This window comes from Felis catus, chromosome A3, assembly GCF_018350175.1.
Source record: "Felis catus isolate Fca126 chromosome A3, F.catus_Fca126_mat1.0, whole genome shotgun sequence".
NCBI classification, from domain to species: Eukaryota; Metazoa; Chordata; class Mammalia; order Carnivora; family Felidae; genus Felis; species Felis catus.
Genome location: NC_058370.1, coordinates 108,749,678 through 108,767,007, shown reverse-complemented (window position 1 = coordinate 108,767,007; position 17,330 = coordinate 108,749,678). Strand labels below are relative to the sequence as shown.

General features: G+C 41.9%; 2 protein-coding genes across 9 annotated transcripts in view; both read left to right on the top strand.

Annotated features, from left to right (window-relative positions):
• Window positions 1-17,330, top strand: part of LOC101096974 (tetratricopeptide repeat protein 39B-like) — a 39,347-nt gene that overhangs the window by 11,128 nt on the left and 10,889 nt on the right. For 5 of the 7 annotated variants that reach the window (XM_019827657.3, XM_019827655.3, XM_011281159.4 and 2 more), the window contains one exon: window positions 1,508-3,657. The exons of the other annotated variants lie outside the window; for them this stretch is intronic. In XM_019827657.3, coding sequence (XP_019683216.1) covers window positions 1,679-3,445 — 1,767 coding nt within the window. In that variant the 5' untranslated portion in view covers window positions 1,508-1,678 and the 3' untranslated portion in view covers window positions 3,446-3,657. Of the gene's footprint in view, window positions 1-1,507; window positions 3,658-17,330 lie in introns of those variants that run through there. 7 annotated transcript variants of the gene reach the window in all.
• Window positions 11,301-16,370, top strand: GEMIN6 (gem nuclear organelle associated protein 6). Of its 2 annotated transcripts, none has more exons than XM_003984305.4 (3): window positions 11,301-11,431; window positions 11,996-12,133; window positions 15,563-16,370. In XM_003984305.4, exons 1-3 carry the CDS (start codon window positions 11,346-11,348, stop codon window positions 15,936-15,938), a joined length of 600 nt encoding a protein of 199 aa, XP_003984354.2. In that variant the 5' UTR covers window positions 11,301-11,345; the 3' UTR covers window positions 15,939-16,370. The 2 variants fall into 2 exon arrangements, with proteins under 2 accessions (XP_003984354.2, XP_006930411.1); XM_006930349.2 differs by having other exon boundaries at window positions 11,330-11,431; window positions 12,000-12,133.

Below are 17,330 nucleotides of genomic sequence, written 5' to 3'. Positions count from 1 at the left end.
TTAAAAAGTAGACAAGCAGACAGGTAAAGACATTTCAGGTAGAACATTTTAGGCAAGAGAGATAGGAGGATGACTCCACCTCTATCCCCAAAAGCTGTGGGACTCCCACACACAGCAGTCTACATCCCACACCTCATTTAAAACAATTTGAAAAACAAAATAAAATAAAAAATAATTTGGCAAGCACCTGCTATGTGCCAGACTATGGGGTTGGGGGGCAGTGTATAGAATAATACTGAATATTGAGTATTTCCTATGTATGCCAGGTACTGTCCTGACCACTTTAAATATATTAAATTACCTGATCCTGCCAACCACTCTTTGGTAGAAGTACTATTATTCCCTATTTGCACGTGAGGAAACAGAGGCACAGTGAGGCCAAGCAAATGGCAGAATCAGGATTCAAACCTAAGCAGTCTAACTTCACAGTCTGTGCATTTGACCATGCTAGTAACAAGCCTTGTTAAAGAATGTCCAGGGTGATTTGGAAGACGAGAGGTACTGCATTCAGTAAGTAGATCTGACAGGGTTTTGGAGGGGGTAAAAAAAGAGAGAGAGGGAGATCTAATGTGGATGATAGTATCAACCATCTAGAGAGGGAATACAAGAGTTGGAGGAGGAGGAGATGGCCTGTTAGGGATCAATAAATAACATCCCTTTTCCTGCCTGAGTTCAGAACCAATGGGATCCAGATGCAGGAGTCAGGCAGAAGGACACCAAAACATGACCTTTTTGATTAAGTTGATCGTTACTGTGATTTCAGACGTGATGGGCTGCCAAGTGGGCTCGCTGATGCTTTACCCCCTAATTAAACAGATTTGCCCACCTGGTCCCAGGCGCAGCTGGTGAGCAGAAAAGACAGGCTTCCTGGTTTTTGGTTTCAGACTTTGAACAGGCCAATTCCAGAAGGAGGAATCCAGAAGGCATAGAGCAACACTGGTCCAGGTTCTTTTATCTGTTCCCAGTCAGAAGTCAGCCCGGAGTATTCCTCTAGCAGAAAAGTCCCCTTATGAGAACATCAAGAACAAGGAGTTTGGGGGGGAAGGGTAGGTGAAATAGGGAGAGGTTAGTGAAAAAAAATACAAAATTTCAGTTATAAGATGAATAAGGTCTGAGGATCTAATATATAACATGGTGACTAAGTCGGTAACACTGTTTTGTATAAGTGAAATTTGCTGAGAGTAGAAAAATGTTCTCATTTCCCCCAAACCATCATGTTACATACTTTCATTATCTTCCAGTTTTGTCAGTTTTACCTCAATAAAACTGAGGGGGAAAAAATAGGGAGTGTGTCAACTATAGTCAAACATGTTTCTTTTAAAGGGAAGGAGCCTTCCTCCATTAACATTTCTGAAAATGTGTATTATCGACAAAAGAACTCTTTTTGTTTGCAAATGATTTGCTTCACATGTTTTCTATATATTACAAATGATTTGAACTTTTCAGAGGTACTTCTTCTAGGTAAATAAATTATCTTCACACCCCCCCCCCCCTTTGTCTGGCATAGATGAGAATATCCTAATGCTACACCCACACTATTAGTTTGTCTGCCTCGGTTGTAGCAGTGACACTTCGGGCCGTGGAAGAAGTGAGCCCAGTCGGGAGAGCAGGAGCTACCCTCACTGCGGCCACATCGCTCCCCTTCAAATATTTCCCGTCTCAAAGTAGGGAAGCAAAGATGTCCGTTACTGTAAGTAAAAGAGAAAATGATAAAGAGAATGACTTGACATCATGTGTCCTGAGTAAGACAGAAGGTGACGAGGAAAAGTTTGAAGATGCCTATGAAATGATCCCTGTGGCCACAACCATGAACCTAAAATCTTCCCTGGAAGAGTGCACAACTGGATTGTATTTATTTCTAAATAACAGATTCTCAGATGCCATAAATCTCATTCATCCATGGTCGAAAAGCAGCATATACCATGCTCTAATCTATAATATCCTTATGGTTGTCAAGGCCGTTTTGACTTTTGATCCACAGGATATACAGACCGGAATGGCTACTGCAAAGGAAGCTTTGAAAACCTGTAACAATTTCCGAAGAAAGTCTAGGATGATGAATTTTTCTCATCTCGTGAGTAAACAGGGAATAAAGACTATCAAAGAGGAGGAACTGCATGCTGAAGTCTGCTATGCGGAGTGTTTGATTCTGAAATCCACTGTCACATTTATACAGGATGACAGTATGCTTGGTTTTCTTAAATGTGCAATCAACATCGGGTTAAGTTACCAAATATACAAAGACTGCCAACAGGTATTAACACAGGTGCCTAACAACCACAGCAAAACCTACAGACACCTGGTTGAAGGAGTAAAATTTGGACTTGGAGCATTCAATCTGCTATTATCACTTGTGCCACCAAAGACACTTAAACTACTCAATATTGTTGGATATTCTGGTGATAGAGAGGTAGGCTTGACTCTGCTTCACGAGAGTGCATCCAAATCCCATATAAATAATATCTTAAGTGTTTTGACTCTAGTCTTTTATTACACGTACATCTATGTAGCTATTGGTGCTGAAAAGGGTCACAGTTCTGCTGTAGAGGATCTCTTCCTGATCTACCTCCAGAAATTTCCAAACTGTGTCATACTTAAATTTTTTCAGGCACGTTTTAGTATGCTGAAAGGAAATTTTGAAAATGCCCGGTTAATATTAGAGGAGTGCATTTTTATTCAAAATGAATGGAAGCAGGTTCATCACCTCTGTTACTGGGAGCTCATGTGGTGCCACATCTTTCTGCGGAATTGGAAGCAGGCTCACCACTACGCTGATCGACTGTCTCGTAACAGCAGGTGGTCTAAGGCAATATACATGTACAGTAAAGCTATGCTACTCTCCTTGCTCCCTTCAGATTCTGTGAAATCAGTGAGTGAGGACATAAGCTCTCTCTTCTTGAAAGTGGATAGCCTGAGAATCAAAATTTTGGGAACTTCTGTGCCAATAGAAAAGTTCATCGCCGAGAAGGGGCAGCGCTACGGCACCACCACAGGCTGGTTTACGGCACAGCCCATTCTGGAGTTCATTTACGCCTGGAGTGGTTTCCGAGTCATGAGCAAAAAACTAGACCTTATTTCAAGCTGGCTGTCGATAATTGATAAAGGAGAAGACCTCTTACGAAAAAATCCAAATACCGAGTATGGCACAGATGACATAAGTCTGTTAAATTTGCTGAAGGGTCTGTGCCTGAAACATTTGGGCAGATATTCAATGGCTGAGCGTTACTTTAATCGTGTCCTTCAGAAGGAGAAATTGTTAAAATATGACCACTATTTGGTGCCATATACTTACTACGAACTAGGAATTCTCTACTATCTAAAAGGAGATTATGACAGGGCAACAAAAAACCTAGACAACATAAAAAACTACAAAGACTATTCCATGGAAGCTCGATTACAGTTTAGGGCTCACATAGCCCTTGAACAAATAGCTAAAGAAAAGTGATGGTTTTGACACAAAGCATGGTTTTGTTTATGATGCGTGAAGTAGCTGCAACCAGCAAGAAAACAGTCAGAAAAATCATTTCTTTGTGGAAGAAATCCAAGAAGAGACAGCCGCTAAGAATCTGATCAGTAACAAGTAAGAAAGGGATTGGCCATTACTTTTCCCTCTTTCCTTCTCCATACTTATAAAATGCAATGTCTTAGACTGGCAAATGGAGTGATGTCCATTCTTGAAAAAGAAAAGGCAAAGGATGTATAGTTGACCGTTGAACAGCACGGGGATTATGGGCGCTGACCCCACGCAGTCAAAAATCTACGTATAACTTTTGACATCCCCCAAATTTAACCGCTAATAGCCTATTGTTGACCAGAAGCCCTGCCAATAACATAAACATATACTTTACAGGGCTGTACCATATCAAACAAAAAATCCAGATGTAAGTGAACCTGCACAGTTCAAACCCGTGTTGTCCAAGGGTCAGCTGTACATTATAAAGTAAACCCTCCCTTGGAGCGCATGGGTGGCTCAGTTGGTTAAGCGTCTGACTTCAGCTCAGGTCATGATCTCATGGTTTGTGAGTTTGAGCCCCACGTCAGGCTCTGTGCTGACAGCTCAGAGCCTGGAGCCCGCTTTGGATTCTGTGTCTCCCCCTCTCTCTGCCCCTACCCTGCTCATGCTCTGTCTCTCAATAATAAAAGTTAAAAATTAAAAAAAAAAAAAAAAGTAAATCCCCTCTCTTATATGTTATGAATTTCTCAATTACATTAGATAACATTTTCAAAAACTCAAAAAGCATTTTTTAACCTCTCACTAGATAATGCATATAACTTGCAAATAAAATATGAAAAGTAGCTACACTGGGAATCCCAGTGCCTTATACATGTTTTTACACTCAAAAGAAAGAAAAAAACATTTAAGGTCTTTACTGACATTTCAAAACAATGATGCACTGAACAGCACAGACTCTGACTGGTTTTCCCTCTTACACAGTAATTTTTTTTAATGTGTATTTATTTTGAGAGAGTGCAGGCATGAGCAAGGAGGGGGCAGAGAGAGAGAGTGAGAATCCCAAACAGACTCTGTGCTGTCAATGCGGAGCCTGAGTTGGGGCTCAATGCCATGTGAACCAGGAGATCACGACCTGAGCTGAAATCAAGAGTCAGATGCTTAACTGACCGAGCTTACACCGTAATTTTTAGTGGCTTTTTATAGCAGAGAAGATATTTTCCTCTGTGTGATCAGTAGTCTGTTTTACCTTTTTCCCTAGGAAGCTCAAAAATGGGTCTATAATTTGCCATAGAGTAGAGAAGAAAAAGCCCCCCCCCCCGCCCCGCCCCGCCAACTCTTTGAAGATACCTGGAGGAGGAGGGGAGGGAAGATAGATAACACTGGGTAGGAAAAACGAAAAGGCTAGTCCTATGGAGTCCTATGGAGTCCTATGGAGATTTGAGTTACTGCCCTGCCCTCCCTTAGTTACCCTCCCTAAGGTATAAGGAGCTACAGCTTAATTAAACGTGTGTGTCTATCCTGTTGCTGTTGTCAGTGGGCTAATCTGAGAGTATATAGCAGCTGTAGGCATGGGGCTCAGTATTGCTTTACCTGCCTTGGGGATAGACCATTCAATTTCCAGACCATTAAATCTGACAGTGTGTGTCCTCCCTTGGAAAATCACCCTTGGAAACAGACCTTGCTGGGAAAGTCTGGTTTGCTAAAACACATGAGTGAAACACATTATTTTAATGCTTTGGGTGTCCCAAGCAATCAACTGGAACACAATGAGGAGCTAGTACTTAGATTTAAAAAGCTGACTTTGAAAAGCACATTCCTCATTAACTAAAAATAGACTTTTACACGTACAACTGTGCTGGGGTGCCTGGGTGGCTCAGTCGGTTAAGCGTTCGACTTTAGCTCAGGTCATGATCTCGTGGTCCCTGGGTTTGAGCCCCACGTCGGGCTCTGTGCTAACAGCTCAGAGCCTGGAGCCTGCTTCGGATTCTGTGTCTCCCTCTCTCTCTACCCCTCCCCTGCTTGTGCTGTCTCTCTCTGTCTCTCAAAAATAAATAAATGTAAAAAAAAAATTAAAAAAAAATTTAGATGTACAACTGTGCTTAAATTATCCCCCATTGTTTAGTTAGTATGGCATAGTGGTTAAGAGGGCAGGCTTTGATCTGATTGCCTGGATTTGTATCCTTGCTCTGTCACTAGCTAGCCACATGGTCTTGGGCCTCTGTGCCTCAGTGTCCTTTGCAGGGATAATAGTTCCTATTTCATGTTTTTTCTGTGTTCATTAAGATTGAGTTAATACACATTTATTATTACTACTACTACCAGTAGTAGGAATAATGATACACTGTTCCTCAGTGCAGAGGATTTAAGTTACTTTCTTAGAAACAGCAAAGGTCCCTTTGTTATCTGCTTTGCCAATCTAAAATTTGACCTGTTAATTTGCTTTTTCTGTTCTTGGTCACTTATGAAATAAGTAACTCTCCACCTAAATAATGGTCTTGTGATTTGTCCCAACTTCTGCCAAGGAATAGCAAACTTATTAATTGGTTAAATAAATGTATATTGAAAGTCTACTATTTTTTTTAATGTCTATTTTTGAGAGAGACAGAGAGACACACAGAGTGAGAATGGGTGAGGGTCAGAGAGAGAGGGAGACACAGAATCCAAAGCAGGCTCCAGGCTCTGAGCTGTCCACACAGAGCCTGTTGTGGGGCTCAAACTCACAAACCGTGAGATCATGATATGAGGTGAAGTTGGACGTTTAACTGACTGACACACCCAGGCATCCCAAAGCTTTCTCCTCCTTTTTTTAAATTTTATTTTATTTATTTATTTTGAGAGAGAGAGAGTGAGAAAGAGAGCGGGGAGGGGCAGAGAAAGGCAGACACAGAATCCTAAACAGGGTCCATGACGTCAGCGCAGAGCCTGATGCAGGGCTTGAACCCATGAACCCTGAGATCATGACCTGAGCCGTGATTAAGAGTCGGATGCTCAACTGACTGAGCCACCCAGGTGCCCCTAAAACACATTTAAATAAATTATTTATTTCTTTTCCCAGAGAAATACCCATGTTGCTGAAGATCTTTATTACTATTATTTTTAATGTTGATTTTTGAGAGACAGAGACACAGGGCACAAGCAGGGGAGGGGCAGAGAGAGAGGGAGACACAGAATTCAAAGCAGGCTCCAGGCTCCGAGCTGTCAGCACAGAGCCTGATGGGGGGCTCGAACCCATGAACCATGAGATCATGACCTGAGCTGAAGTCGGATGTTTGACCAACTGAGCCACCCAGGTGCCCCTGAAGATCTTTATTTTCTAATAAAGCTTTGAGTCTCAGTATCAGAATTGTTTTCTATGTATAATGTAGGGCTCACACAAATTACAGTGACAGAGAAGTGTTCTCTGTCAGCTGTGGCCCACCATTGTTTTTAAAAAATATATTTATTTATTCTTTTAATTTACATCCAAGTTAGTTAGAATATAGTGCAATAATGGTTTCAAGAGTAGATTCCAGTGATTCATCCCCTATGTATAACACCCAGTGCTCATCCCAACAAGTGTCCTTCTTAATGCCCCTTGCCCATTTAGCCCATCCCCCCACCCACAACCGCACCAGCAACCCTCAGTTTGTTCTCTATATTTAAGAGTCTCTTATGTTTTGTCCCCCTCCCTGTTTTTATATTATTTTTGCTTCCCTTCCCTTATGTTCATCTGTTTTGTATCTTAAATTTCACATATGAGTGAAATCATGATATTTGTCTTTCCTTGACGAATTTCACTTAGCATAATACACTCTAGTTCCATCCATGTCGTTGCAAAGGGCAAGATTTCACTCTTTATGATTGCCCAAGGCTTTCTCCTTAGGAGGCTTTGCCTTTTTATTTCAGAAGGGACAGCCTTCTGGGGGATTTCCATGTATATCTCACTGGCCAGAAGTATTCATATAGCCATCTATCTGCAAGGGAAGCTGCAGATTGAGTTTTAGCTTTCTTCTTCTTCTTTTGTTTAATTTTCTAAAATGTTTTTATTCATTTTTGAGAGAGAGAGACAGAGACAGAGAGACAGAGCATGAGCTGGGGAGGGGCACAGAGAGAGAGGGAGACACAGAATCCGAAGCAGCCTCCAGGCTCTGAGGTGTCAGCACAGAGCCCAATGCGGAGCTCGAACCCACGAACTATGAGATCAGCACCTGAGCTGAAGTCGGACACTTAACCGACTGAGTCACCCAGTGACCCTGAGTTTCGGCTTTCAAGCCTCATTAGGAGGTTGTGGGAAAGGACTATTAAATGAACCAACCTACAGTAACTGCCACAACACATGTGTAAATAACAATAAGCTACAAAAATGGTATGAAAAGGGCACAGATGAGAAGGAGGCAAGGCAACAAGACCAAGGAATCACCTAAAAAAGACTATGGAAATCCAACAGGAAATCTTGGAATTGGCATTTCCTTGGTAAAGTTGCTACTCACAGCCCAGCCTTCTGGCGCTTAAGTGGCCCAAGAGTTGACTAGACACATCCAAGGCTGGTTCTTACCACCAGAGATTAAGGTATAATTTACTCTGCTAATTTATTTATTTATAGTAGGGACTATTCCAGAGTTGCAAATTCAATTTCCTGTGGGATCAGGCAGCTGATGTAAACAATATAGAGCAGCCAAACAAAAGCAATAAAAGTGGTAGAAACTAGTGAGGAAGAGAGAGGAAACCTATATAAAAACTTCCAAATTAAAAAAAAAAATTTTTTTTTAATTTAAACTGTGCAGGTATTAAACTATCTGCATGTCCTGATATGCCCCCTAGTTTGTGATTTCTGGTCTATTCCTTTCTATTGATTAGAAAGTGCTCGTTTCCCTCTCAAGAATCACCTCTCCTGATCAACACTGTGTCTAGAAAACCAGCATGGGGGAGTCACGAGGCATGGGGAGCATCAAATCAGAACAAGAAGGCAGATAGTTTTAGGAAAATCTATTCCGGGCCAAGCTGAGACCTGATGAAGTATGTCGGTTCCCCACCATAGGTATATTCCTCTGGAAAGTCCCCGCTTGCAGATTCAGGGTCTTTGAGAAATACCTCCCAATCTTCTACTTACTGACCTTTCTTCTTTTGTGCCTTCTGCTACCAACCCTGGGGCATTGACTGTCCCGGTAGGGTCTAATATAATTAAGTTTCCATTTACTGACATAAAATCCCATTCCAGTCCGGCTTCCAGAGAATACAACCAGGTCACTCAGTTTGGAATTTCGGTCATCCCCACATTCTGTGGTTATCCAGATAATAGATGGTCTCTTTGTACAAACGAACCACAGATCGAATCACATCCATTTTATTTAACATTTAGGGTTAGTTTATAAGAGCTTGGAGGAGAGACCTCACTGTTGCCTTCCTGTGCCATAAAAACAAATAAAGTGTTATTGAAGCATTTTTTATTCTGTGAAGAAATTTCTTATCTAGTTTAGTAAATATAATAACTATGTGGAGGCCTGAGATCTTGAAAAAACAAAGAGGAAGGAGGGGTTATTATTGAATGAAGAAAAGAACAGAGAGAAGATCTGTTAACAGATCAAAGTTCTCAACATGCCCTTGCCCCACTCCAATCAATCACCAATCCAGTTGATTTTTCCCTTGAAGCATTCGTTGAATCTACTCCTTTTTTCCCTCTTTTTCATTTCCACTGCTATCAGCTTGTGTCCTGTCTGGACCACTGCAATAATTTTTAGGAGCTCAGTAGTAAACATCTTTAGCTCAGGTCAATCAAGAGTTGAATGCTTAACCAACTGAGCCACCCAGGCACCCCAGAGCATGCAACTCTTCATCTTGGGGTCATGAGTTTGAACCCCACGTTGGGTTTAGAGATTACTTTAAAAATGTACTCCAAAATCTAGAACACGCAATTTTGAACTTGGCAGAGGAAAGGGTTGAGAGTGTGTGTATGTGTGTAGGTTTGAGGGGGAAGCAGATACTAGGAAGAAGACGGAAGAAGAGAAGGGGAAGAGGGAGAAAAGTAGAGAATGTGAGAGAAGGACATCAACTGGTAGGAGGGAGGCACCAGGGAGACCAAGAGTAGCGGTTGACGGGGAAAAGGAAATGGCACATGTGAACTTGTTGAGGGTGGACTACAGACAGGGTCTCTCTGTAAACCTCCATTAGAAGTGGGCAGGCTCGGTCTGTTATAAATCAGCGATTCCAATAGGCAGATGCTGTGAATGATTCTTTAGTTTATCCAGAAGACTAAAGGGAGAGGGGAGAGAAGGGAAGGAAACTGCCCCAGTCACATCAATTTAAAAGGAGTAATTTAAGCTTGAAGCTAGCTTCCAAAGTCTTTCATTCTGCGGGACAGTTAGAAGGCTTCAAATACAAATGATCAGTTGTCACAGTTGGTTCAAGCTCTTTTGGACTGAATTTTTATGAGGTCAAACGTTTCATTTCACATTGTAACAACTGGTATTTATATTCGCTCTTTGTAGATTTATAGAGGACTTTAACTGGCATAATCTAATTTAATCTACTAAAGCCACATTAATATAATCAGCCAATCATTCAACGACTCAAAGTTGCCAAAGGATTATTTGAAACGATGGCAATAAGAAACAATATACTTTAAGGATTATGTGAACTCAAATCCCAGACTGTAAGGGAAAAGCTGACTAATTCTTTTTTTTTTTTAAGTTTATTTATTTATTTATTTATTTATTTATTTATTTATTTTTAAATTTTTTTTTCAACGTTTATTTATTTTTGGGACAGAGAGACAGAGCATGAACGGGGGAGGGGCAGAGAGAGAGGGAGACACAGAATCGGAAACAGGCTCCAGGCTCTGAGCCATCAGCCCAGAGCCTGACGCGGGGCTCGAACTCAGGGACCGCGAGATCGTGACCTGGCTGAAGTCGGATGCTTAACCGACTGCGCCACCCAGGCGCCCCAAGTTTATTTTTTTTTTGAGAGAGAGCGGGAGCAGGGGAGGGGCAGAGAGAGCTGAGGAAAGAGGATGTGAGGCAGCCTCCGTGCAGACATCAGAGAGCCCAGTGTGGGGCTCCAACTCAGGAGCCAGGAGATCGCTAGCAGGGAGGTCATGAGCTGAGCCTAAATCCGAGGCTTAATAGACTGTGCCACCCAGATGCCCCAAGCTGATTTTCAATGTTTTCTACATCGTGGTTTGATAGGCCTGTAATTCAGTTTCTGTAAATCTCCCTTGGTGTTCCCATTTGCAGAAACTCAATGTTTAACGCCTCGTACCATTTTTCAGGATCACAGTTAAGAAAAAAATTCCGGACTATGCCAGGAGCCACCTAAGTACCTGAACATAAATCTGCGGCAGAAGCGAGTCTTTTCCGCTTTTCTACTGGGGAGGGGGGCGGGGGTTGGAGGAGAGGCTGGGGCTTTCCCACTGAGAGATCTGCTAGGTGGAATTCATCCCGATCCTGTGCTTTATTCTTTCTGGCTTCTGCAACTCCTGCGGGACTATAGCAAGGGCACATCCCGAAGGAGCAGAGGTATTAACTGCCTCACACCAGCGGAACAAACAAGTCTCTTGGCTCTATCGCTCTTCTCCGAGGCACTTTCACCTCACACTTCTAAAGCTTTAGGATTTACCTAGAGGGTTCTTGTGCTTCGATTCCACGGCAAGGGTGCATTTCCATGTCTACTTCTCAATGAGGACCGGGCACGAGACTTTTCCTCTTTAAAAACAAAAGGTTGAAATGTCCATCGTGGCAGTGAAGAGGGGTGGCTCTAGCGAACAAGGAGCCTTATTATACAAAAATCTCAAGTCCCGCCCGCATCCCGCGCCCGGCTTTTATCCCCCCACGCCCGCCGACTCCCTCAGACCTCTTGGTGTGACCAAGGTCAAGGACTACAAAACAGAGACTTCTGGGGGAAGGAAGTGGCGCAAAGCATGCTGGGTTTAGACGGCGCCGCCGGGGAGACTCCTTCCTTACCGCGTGGTTGCTGCGTGCCTTTCGCCGTGAGGAGCTGTAACTGGTATATTTCTCGTTTGTCGGGATTAAACGTTAAACACCACCAGGTTTGAGTGCTGCTCTAAGTATCGTGCAGCTGCAAGCTAGGTCAGGGAGTCTGCGCTCTAGAGCCTTCGCTGCTGCCCCCCGGTTCGTGCATCTTCCAAACAAAAAAGAGGAAATGGTCGCAAATCCGAGGCCTCTCCCTGGCGGGATCCAGCGGAGAAACAGCCAGAGAGAGCGAGTGGGTGGATAGCAAAGGAGTTTTGTTTTTCACGTTTGGCTAAAAGTGGTGTGGAGAGCAGACAGAGTTAAAGGGTTTGAGCATCTGCCGACCGGAGTTCAAAGCCAGGGCGAAGGCCATCTGGAGTGGTACTGGGTGGTCGAATATAGAAGTAAGCCGGATGAGTTAGCCCCATGGCAACTCGGGATCTCCTAGCTTTCATATTGAATCGTGAATATCACCTATTTCCTGATATGGAACCTGAGGCAAATCATAAGATGTTCTCTCTGCCTAGCATAGGGATTGGGGCATTTGCTTGAGTGGAACATCTATATTAACCCGGACTGGTGGTGGTTTTTGATCTAGTCAGCTGGCAGCCATGAATGAATGGATGAAGAAAGGCCCCTTAGAATGGCAAGATTACACGTACAAAGAAGTCAAAGTGACAGCCAGTGAGAAGGATTATAAAGGATGGGTTTTAACCACAGACCCAGTTTCTGCCAAGTGAGTATGGGTCCTGCTTCCCAGAAATCATAATGACACCCCTTTGTGCTGCCTGTACGTTATATCCAAACTAAGGAAGTAGATAAATGAAAGCCATGTAAGCATTCGCGTGTAAGAATTGTATTGTCTTTAGGGGCGCCTGGGTGGCTCGGTTAAGCCTCTGACTTCAGCTCAGGTCATGATCTCACAGTTCATGAGTTCAAGCCCCGCATCAGGCTCTGCTGACAGCTCAGAGCCTGGAGCCTGCTTCAGATTCTGTCTCTCTCTCTCTCTCTCTCTCTGCCTCTACCCCGCTCACTCTCTATCAAAAATAAACATTAAAAAAAAAAAAAAAAAAGAATTGTATAGCCTTTGAATCTAAGTGCTGTTCAAACTATGGATTACCCTGGCACCAGCCAGGTTTGTAGAAGTGAGACACTTTTTTGTTCCTACGTTTTTATTAGAAAATCTCAAACATACATAAATGTAGAGAGAATAGGATAACAGACAACTAGCTTTACCTTTCCCTTCTAAATATCTTTAAGCACAGCTCATTTAATTTTGTTCATAAATGCCTCAATGTAACTTTTAATAGATAAGAACTCTAATAAATGTAACCACAATACCATTATCATTTTATTCATAAATACATCAATATATCTTTTAGCAGATAAAGTCTTTAATAACCACAATAACATTATAATACCCAATAAAAGTAATAATAACTTCATTAACAGTCGTGTTGAGATTTGCCTGGTTGTCTCAAAAGTATCTTTTTATATTGGTTTATCAATTTGGTTGATAACATCTCTCAAGTATCTTGATCTGTGACTGTGCACTTTCTCTATTTAGTTTTCTTTTTTTTCTCCCCTATTATTTTGGAGAGAGGGAGAGCAAGTGAATGGGGAAGAGGGGTGAAGGGAGAGAGAATCTTAAGCAGTATCCATGCTAAGCGTGGAGCCTGACTCGGGACCCTGGGATCAACACCTGAGCCGAAATTGAGAATTAGACACAACCAATTGTGCCTCCCAGGCACCCCATCTTTTTTAGTTTTCCATGTCATTTATTTGTTGAAGAAATGGAATCATTTGTCTTACAGGGTTGAACACATTCTGAGTTTAGCTTATTGCATTCTCACGGTGTAGTTTATTTCATCCTGTGTATTTCTGTAAACTGGGATTCATATCCAGAGGTTTGATCAGGATCAGATTTGTTTCTTGCAAGACTACTTTAAAGGTGGTGATACACACTTTTTAAATTTTGGAATGATTTTAGATTTATAGAAAAGAAAGTACAGACAGGACCCATCTACCCAGCTTCCCCTGATATTGGCATCTTAACCTAACTGTGGTACATTCCTCAAAACTAAAAATTTACATTAACTAAAGACCTGTCATTTGGATTGCAACAGTTTTTCCACTAATTGTTTGCCTTTTTTCTGTTCCAGGATCCAATCTAGGATCCTACATTACATTTAATCATCATGTGTCCTTAGTCTCTGATCTGTGACAGCTTTTCAGTCTTTCCTTGTTTTTCATGACCTTGACACTTTTCATTGAAGAGTACTGATGAGGTATTTTGTAGGTCTCTCAATTTGGGTTTGTGTGATGCTTTCTCATAAATAGCCTGGGGTTATAGGCTTTGGGAAGAGTACCACAGAAGTGAAATCCCCTTCACATCACATTGCATCATATCATGTATTTTATTTAGTTAGGATTTTTGCATTTGTATTCATGAGTGAGATTAGCTTGTAGTTTTATTTTTTTAATTATCTCTGCTTTTGGTATTGGCCTCATTTAATGAGCTAAGGTACAGTCCACCTTTTATAGTCTCTAGAAGAGTTTGGTTAGATTAGAAATGTTTGGAGCTGGCTCAGTCAGTTAAGCGTCTGACTTCGGCTCAGGTCATGATCTTGCGGTTTGTGAGTTCGAGCCCCGTGTCGGGCTCTGTGCTGACAGCTCGGAGCCTGGAGCCTGCTTCGGATTCTGTGTCTCCCCCTCTCTCTGCCCCTCCCATGCTCGTGCTCTCTCTCTGTCTCTCAGTAATAAATGTTTCAAAAAAAGATAAAAATAAATGTTTGAACCTTGGAGCACCTGGCTGGTGGAGCACGCGACTTCTGATGTTGGGGTTGTGGGTTTGAGCCCCACATTGGGTGTGGAGATTACTTAAGATTAAAATCTTGGGAAAAAAAAAGGTTTGAACCTTAAAAATTGTATATAATTTGTTGGTAAAAAGCCTTTTTTCCCCCTCTTATGGGAAAATATTCTTAAATACTTAGTTTTTATTAATGATTATAAGACGATTTATATTCTCTCTTTCTTTGACTCAGTAGTAGAAATTTATATTTCCCAGGAAGTTTTCTGTTTTAATTTTCAAAACGATTGACATAAATTTGTTCCTAATACTTTATGCTGCCAATCTTTGCTGCCTTTTTTCTCCATTGTAATTAATCTTGCTTGAGTTTTATGAATTTTGCATGTTTATTTTTTCTTAAAAAAGTTTTTTATATGTAATAAATAAAAAACTTTATTTGTGTGAGAGAGAGAGAGAGAGAGAGAGAGAGAGAGAGAGAGAGAGACAGAGCATGAGCAGGGGAGGGGCAGAGAGAGAGGGAGACGCAAAATCCGAAGCAGGCTCCAGGCTCTGATCTATCAGCATAGGGCCCTATGCAGGGCTTGAACTCATGAACTGTGAGATGACCCGAGCTGAAGTAGGGCACTCAACCAACTGAGCCACCCAGGTGCCCCTACATGGTTTTGTTTTTTTTATCTTTTTGTTTTTTTCAAAGAGCCAACATTTGGCTTTGGTGATCTTGTTATTAACTCTTTTATTTTCTATTTCGTTGATTTTGTGTTTTGTTATTTTCTTTGATCTACTTTGAAGGTGAGTTACTCAGTTGTTTTTGAACTCTGAAAGTTAAGTCTGTGCCCTTTCTTCTTTTCTAATATACGTTTAAGCCTTTCATAACTCTTTAATGCTTTAACTGCATTCCACAATGATTTAGGCTAGACAGAAAGTTTAGATGTGCGGCGCCTGGGTGGCTCAGTCGGTTAAGCGTCCGATTTTGGCTCAGGTCATGATCTTGCAGTTTGTGGTTTGAGCCCCACGTTGGGCTCTGTGCTGACAGCTCGGAGCCTGGAGCCTGCTTCGTATTCTGTGTCTCCCTCTCTCTCTGCCCCTCCCCTGATCCCACTCTGTGTCTCTCTCAAAAATAAATAAACGTTAAAAAAAAAAAAGCTCAGATGTATAGGACCCTCAGTGAATACTTATTGACCAAGTACAAACATTTGATGGTGAGTGGATTAATTTTAAACAGGGAAGTTCTTCTTCCCTAGTTTCATTACCTGTTGGGGCTGGTGATGCCTCTCATTCCATTGCTTCTTCCATAGATTTATGAGACTTTAGGTTTTTCTTTTACAAATCTGCTGTGAACTTACTTTTCCTCCAAAGTATTGTCCTCGTGAACTTCCTAGAAGATGGCAGCATATCTGTGACTGGAATTATGGGCCATGCCGTGCAGACTGTTGAAACTGTGAACGAAGGGGACCATGGAGTGAGAGAGAAGCTGGCACATTTGTTCATGTCTGGAGACTGCAAGGCATACAGCCCTGAGGACCTGGAGAAGAGGAAGAACAGCCTCAAGAAATGGCTCGAGAAGAACCACATTCCCATCACTGAACAGGGAGATTCACAACGGACTCTGTGTGTGGCCGGGGTGCTGACGATAGACCCCCCGTATGGCCCCGAAAATTGCAGCAGTTCTAATGAGATTATTCTGTCCCGTGTTCAGGATCTTATTCAGGGACATCTTGCAGCTCCGCAGTGAGAAGCCAAGAACTGTGGATGCGCCGATTGAAATAAGACTTCATTTTTATTTTTTCCTTCGTGAAGTGTTTGGATGTTAAGTCCATCATATTACAAGACTTCAGAGGCACACGTGTGTCGTGTGTGAGTTTTCGTTCTCTGTTGTTTTGGTCAAATCAAAGATGTGGATTATGAGTGCTAATAAATAGGTAAACCACACGGATAGTCTCACGTGCAACAAAATAGCACAAGGCACCTGAGATCAAGAGTTGCATGCTCTTCTGACTGAGCCGGCCAGACACCTCAGTGTCCTTCCTTTTAATTTCAACATACAGGTGTCTAGTTTGTTTGTTTGTTTGTTTGTTTAAAAAAAACCTTCAGAGGCTCTTGCAGGGGTAAATTATGCTCTTGATTGAATTTATTCAAGTAAACTTTATTTCTCTATTGTCTTGTTTCTCCTGTGTCCCAGTTTATCTTTGTATCCTGAATTCCCAGGGTGGCTGGCACATAGCACCTGCTTAAAATAAGTTGGTTATATTGAAATTGTGAGCATAAGTGTGGGAGGATTTCCTGCAACCCCAATTTGGGTCTCAAACTAGCCGTGTAGCACACATTAGTTATAAACAGGACAATCAGCCTCCCTGTTAACTAATCAGATTGCACGCTTCAATTAATCCATCTTAGCCATGCTTACCGTGGAAAAGGATGGTATAAAGATTTGTGGGCTAGAAATAATGGGGACAGCTGGAGTTTAAATGGGAAAGTGCATAGGTGAATGTCAGAGACAGAAGGGCGGCATTAACAAAAACATCTATAATTACAGATTGTTTTGTGTTGGGTCTATAATCAATGGATTAGTTTCCTCCTCATATGGGATAGTCCCTTGGTGCCCGTGTACAGCATGGCCCTTGATTTGTAAAGACATCTGTCTTCTAAAGAGCATAATGCATCTTTGACATTTAGCCTGGTAATCTTGCTAATAAGTCCTAAAACCAACTGCTTTGTTTTTTCAGTTCAAACGATAGGAGAAGGGTTACTGAGCCTAGAAATTATAGTTCCTAGGTAAGCTTTATGTTAGATTTCAACATTTTACAGTCATCTACCTATAGAGCTATATACTCCCATCCCCGTTTACCCCTTTTTAAAAACCCTATTTGTGTTTTACCATATTGGCCAAAGTCTGCTAGGTTGGACTCCCTTCAAATAATGGAAAGATAAGGGAAGGGTGTGTGTGTGTGTGTGTGTGTGTGTGTGTGTGCGCGCATATGTGCATATGTGTGTGTATGTGTGTGTATTTCAAACATCGTAATACGGGCCTGAGTGTGAGAACTTGAGTTGTTTTTTTTTCTTTTTTTTTTTCAATATATGAAATTTATTGTCCAGTTGGTTCCCATACAACACCCAGTGCTCATCC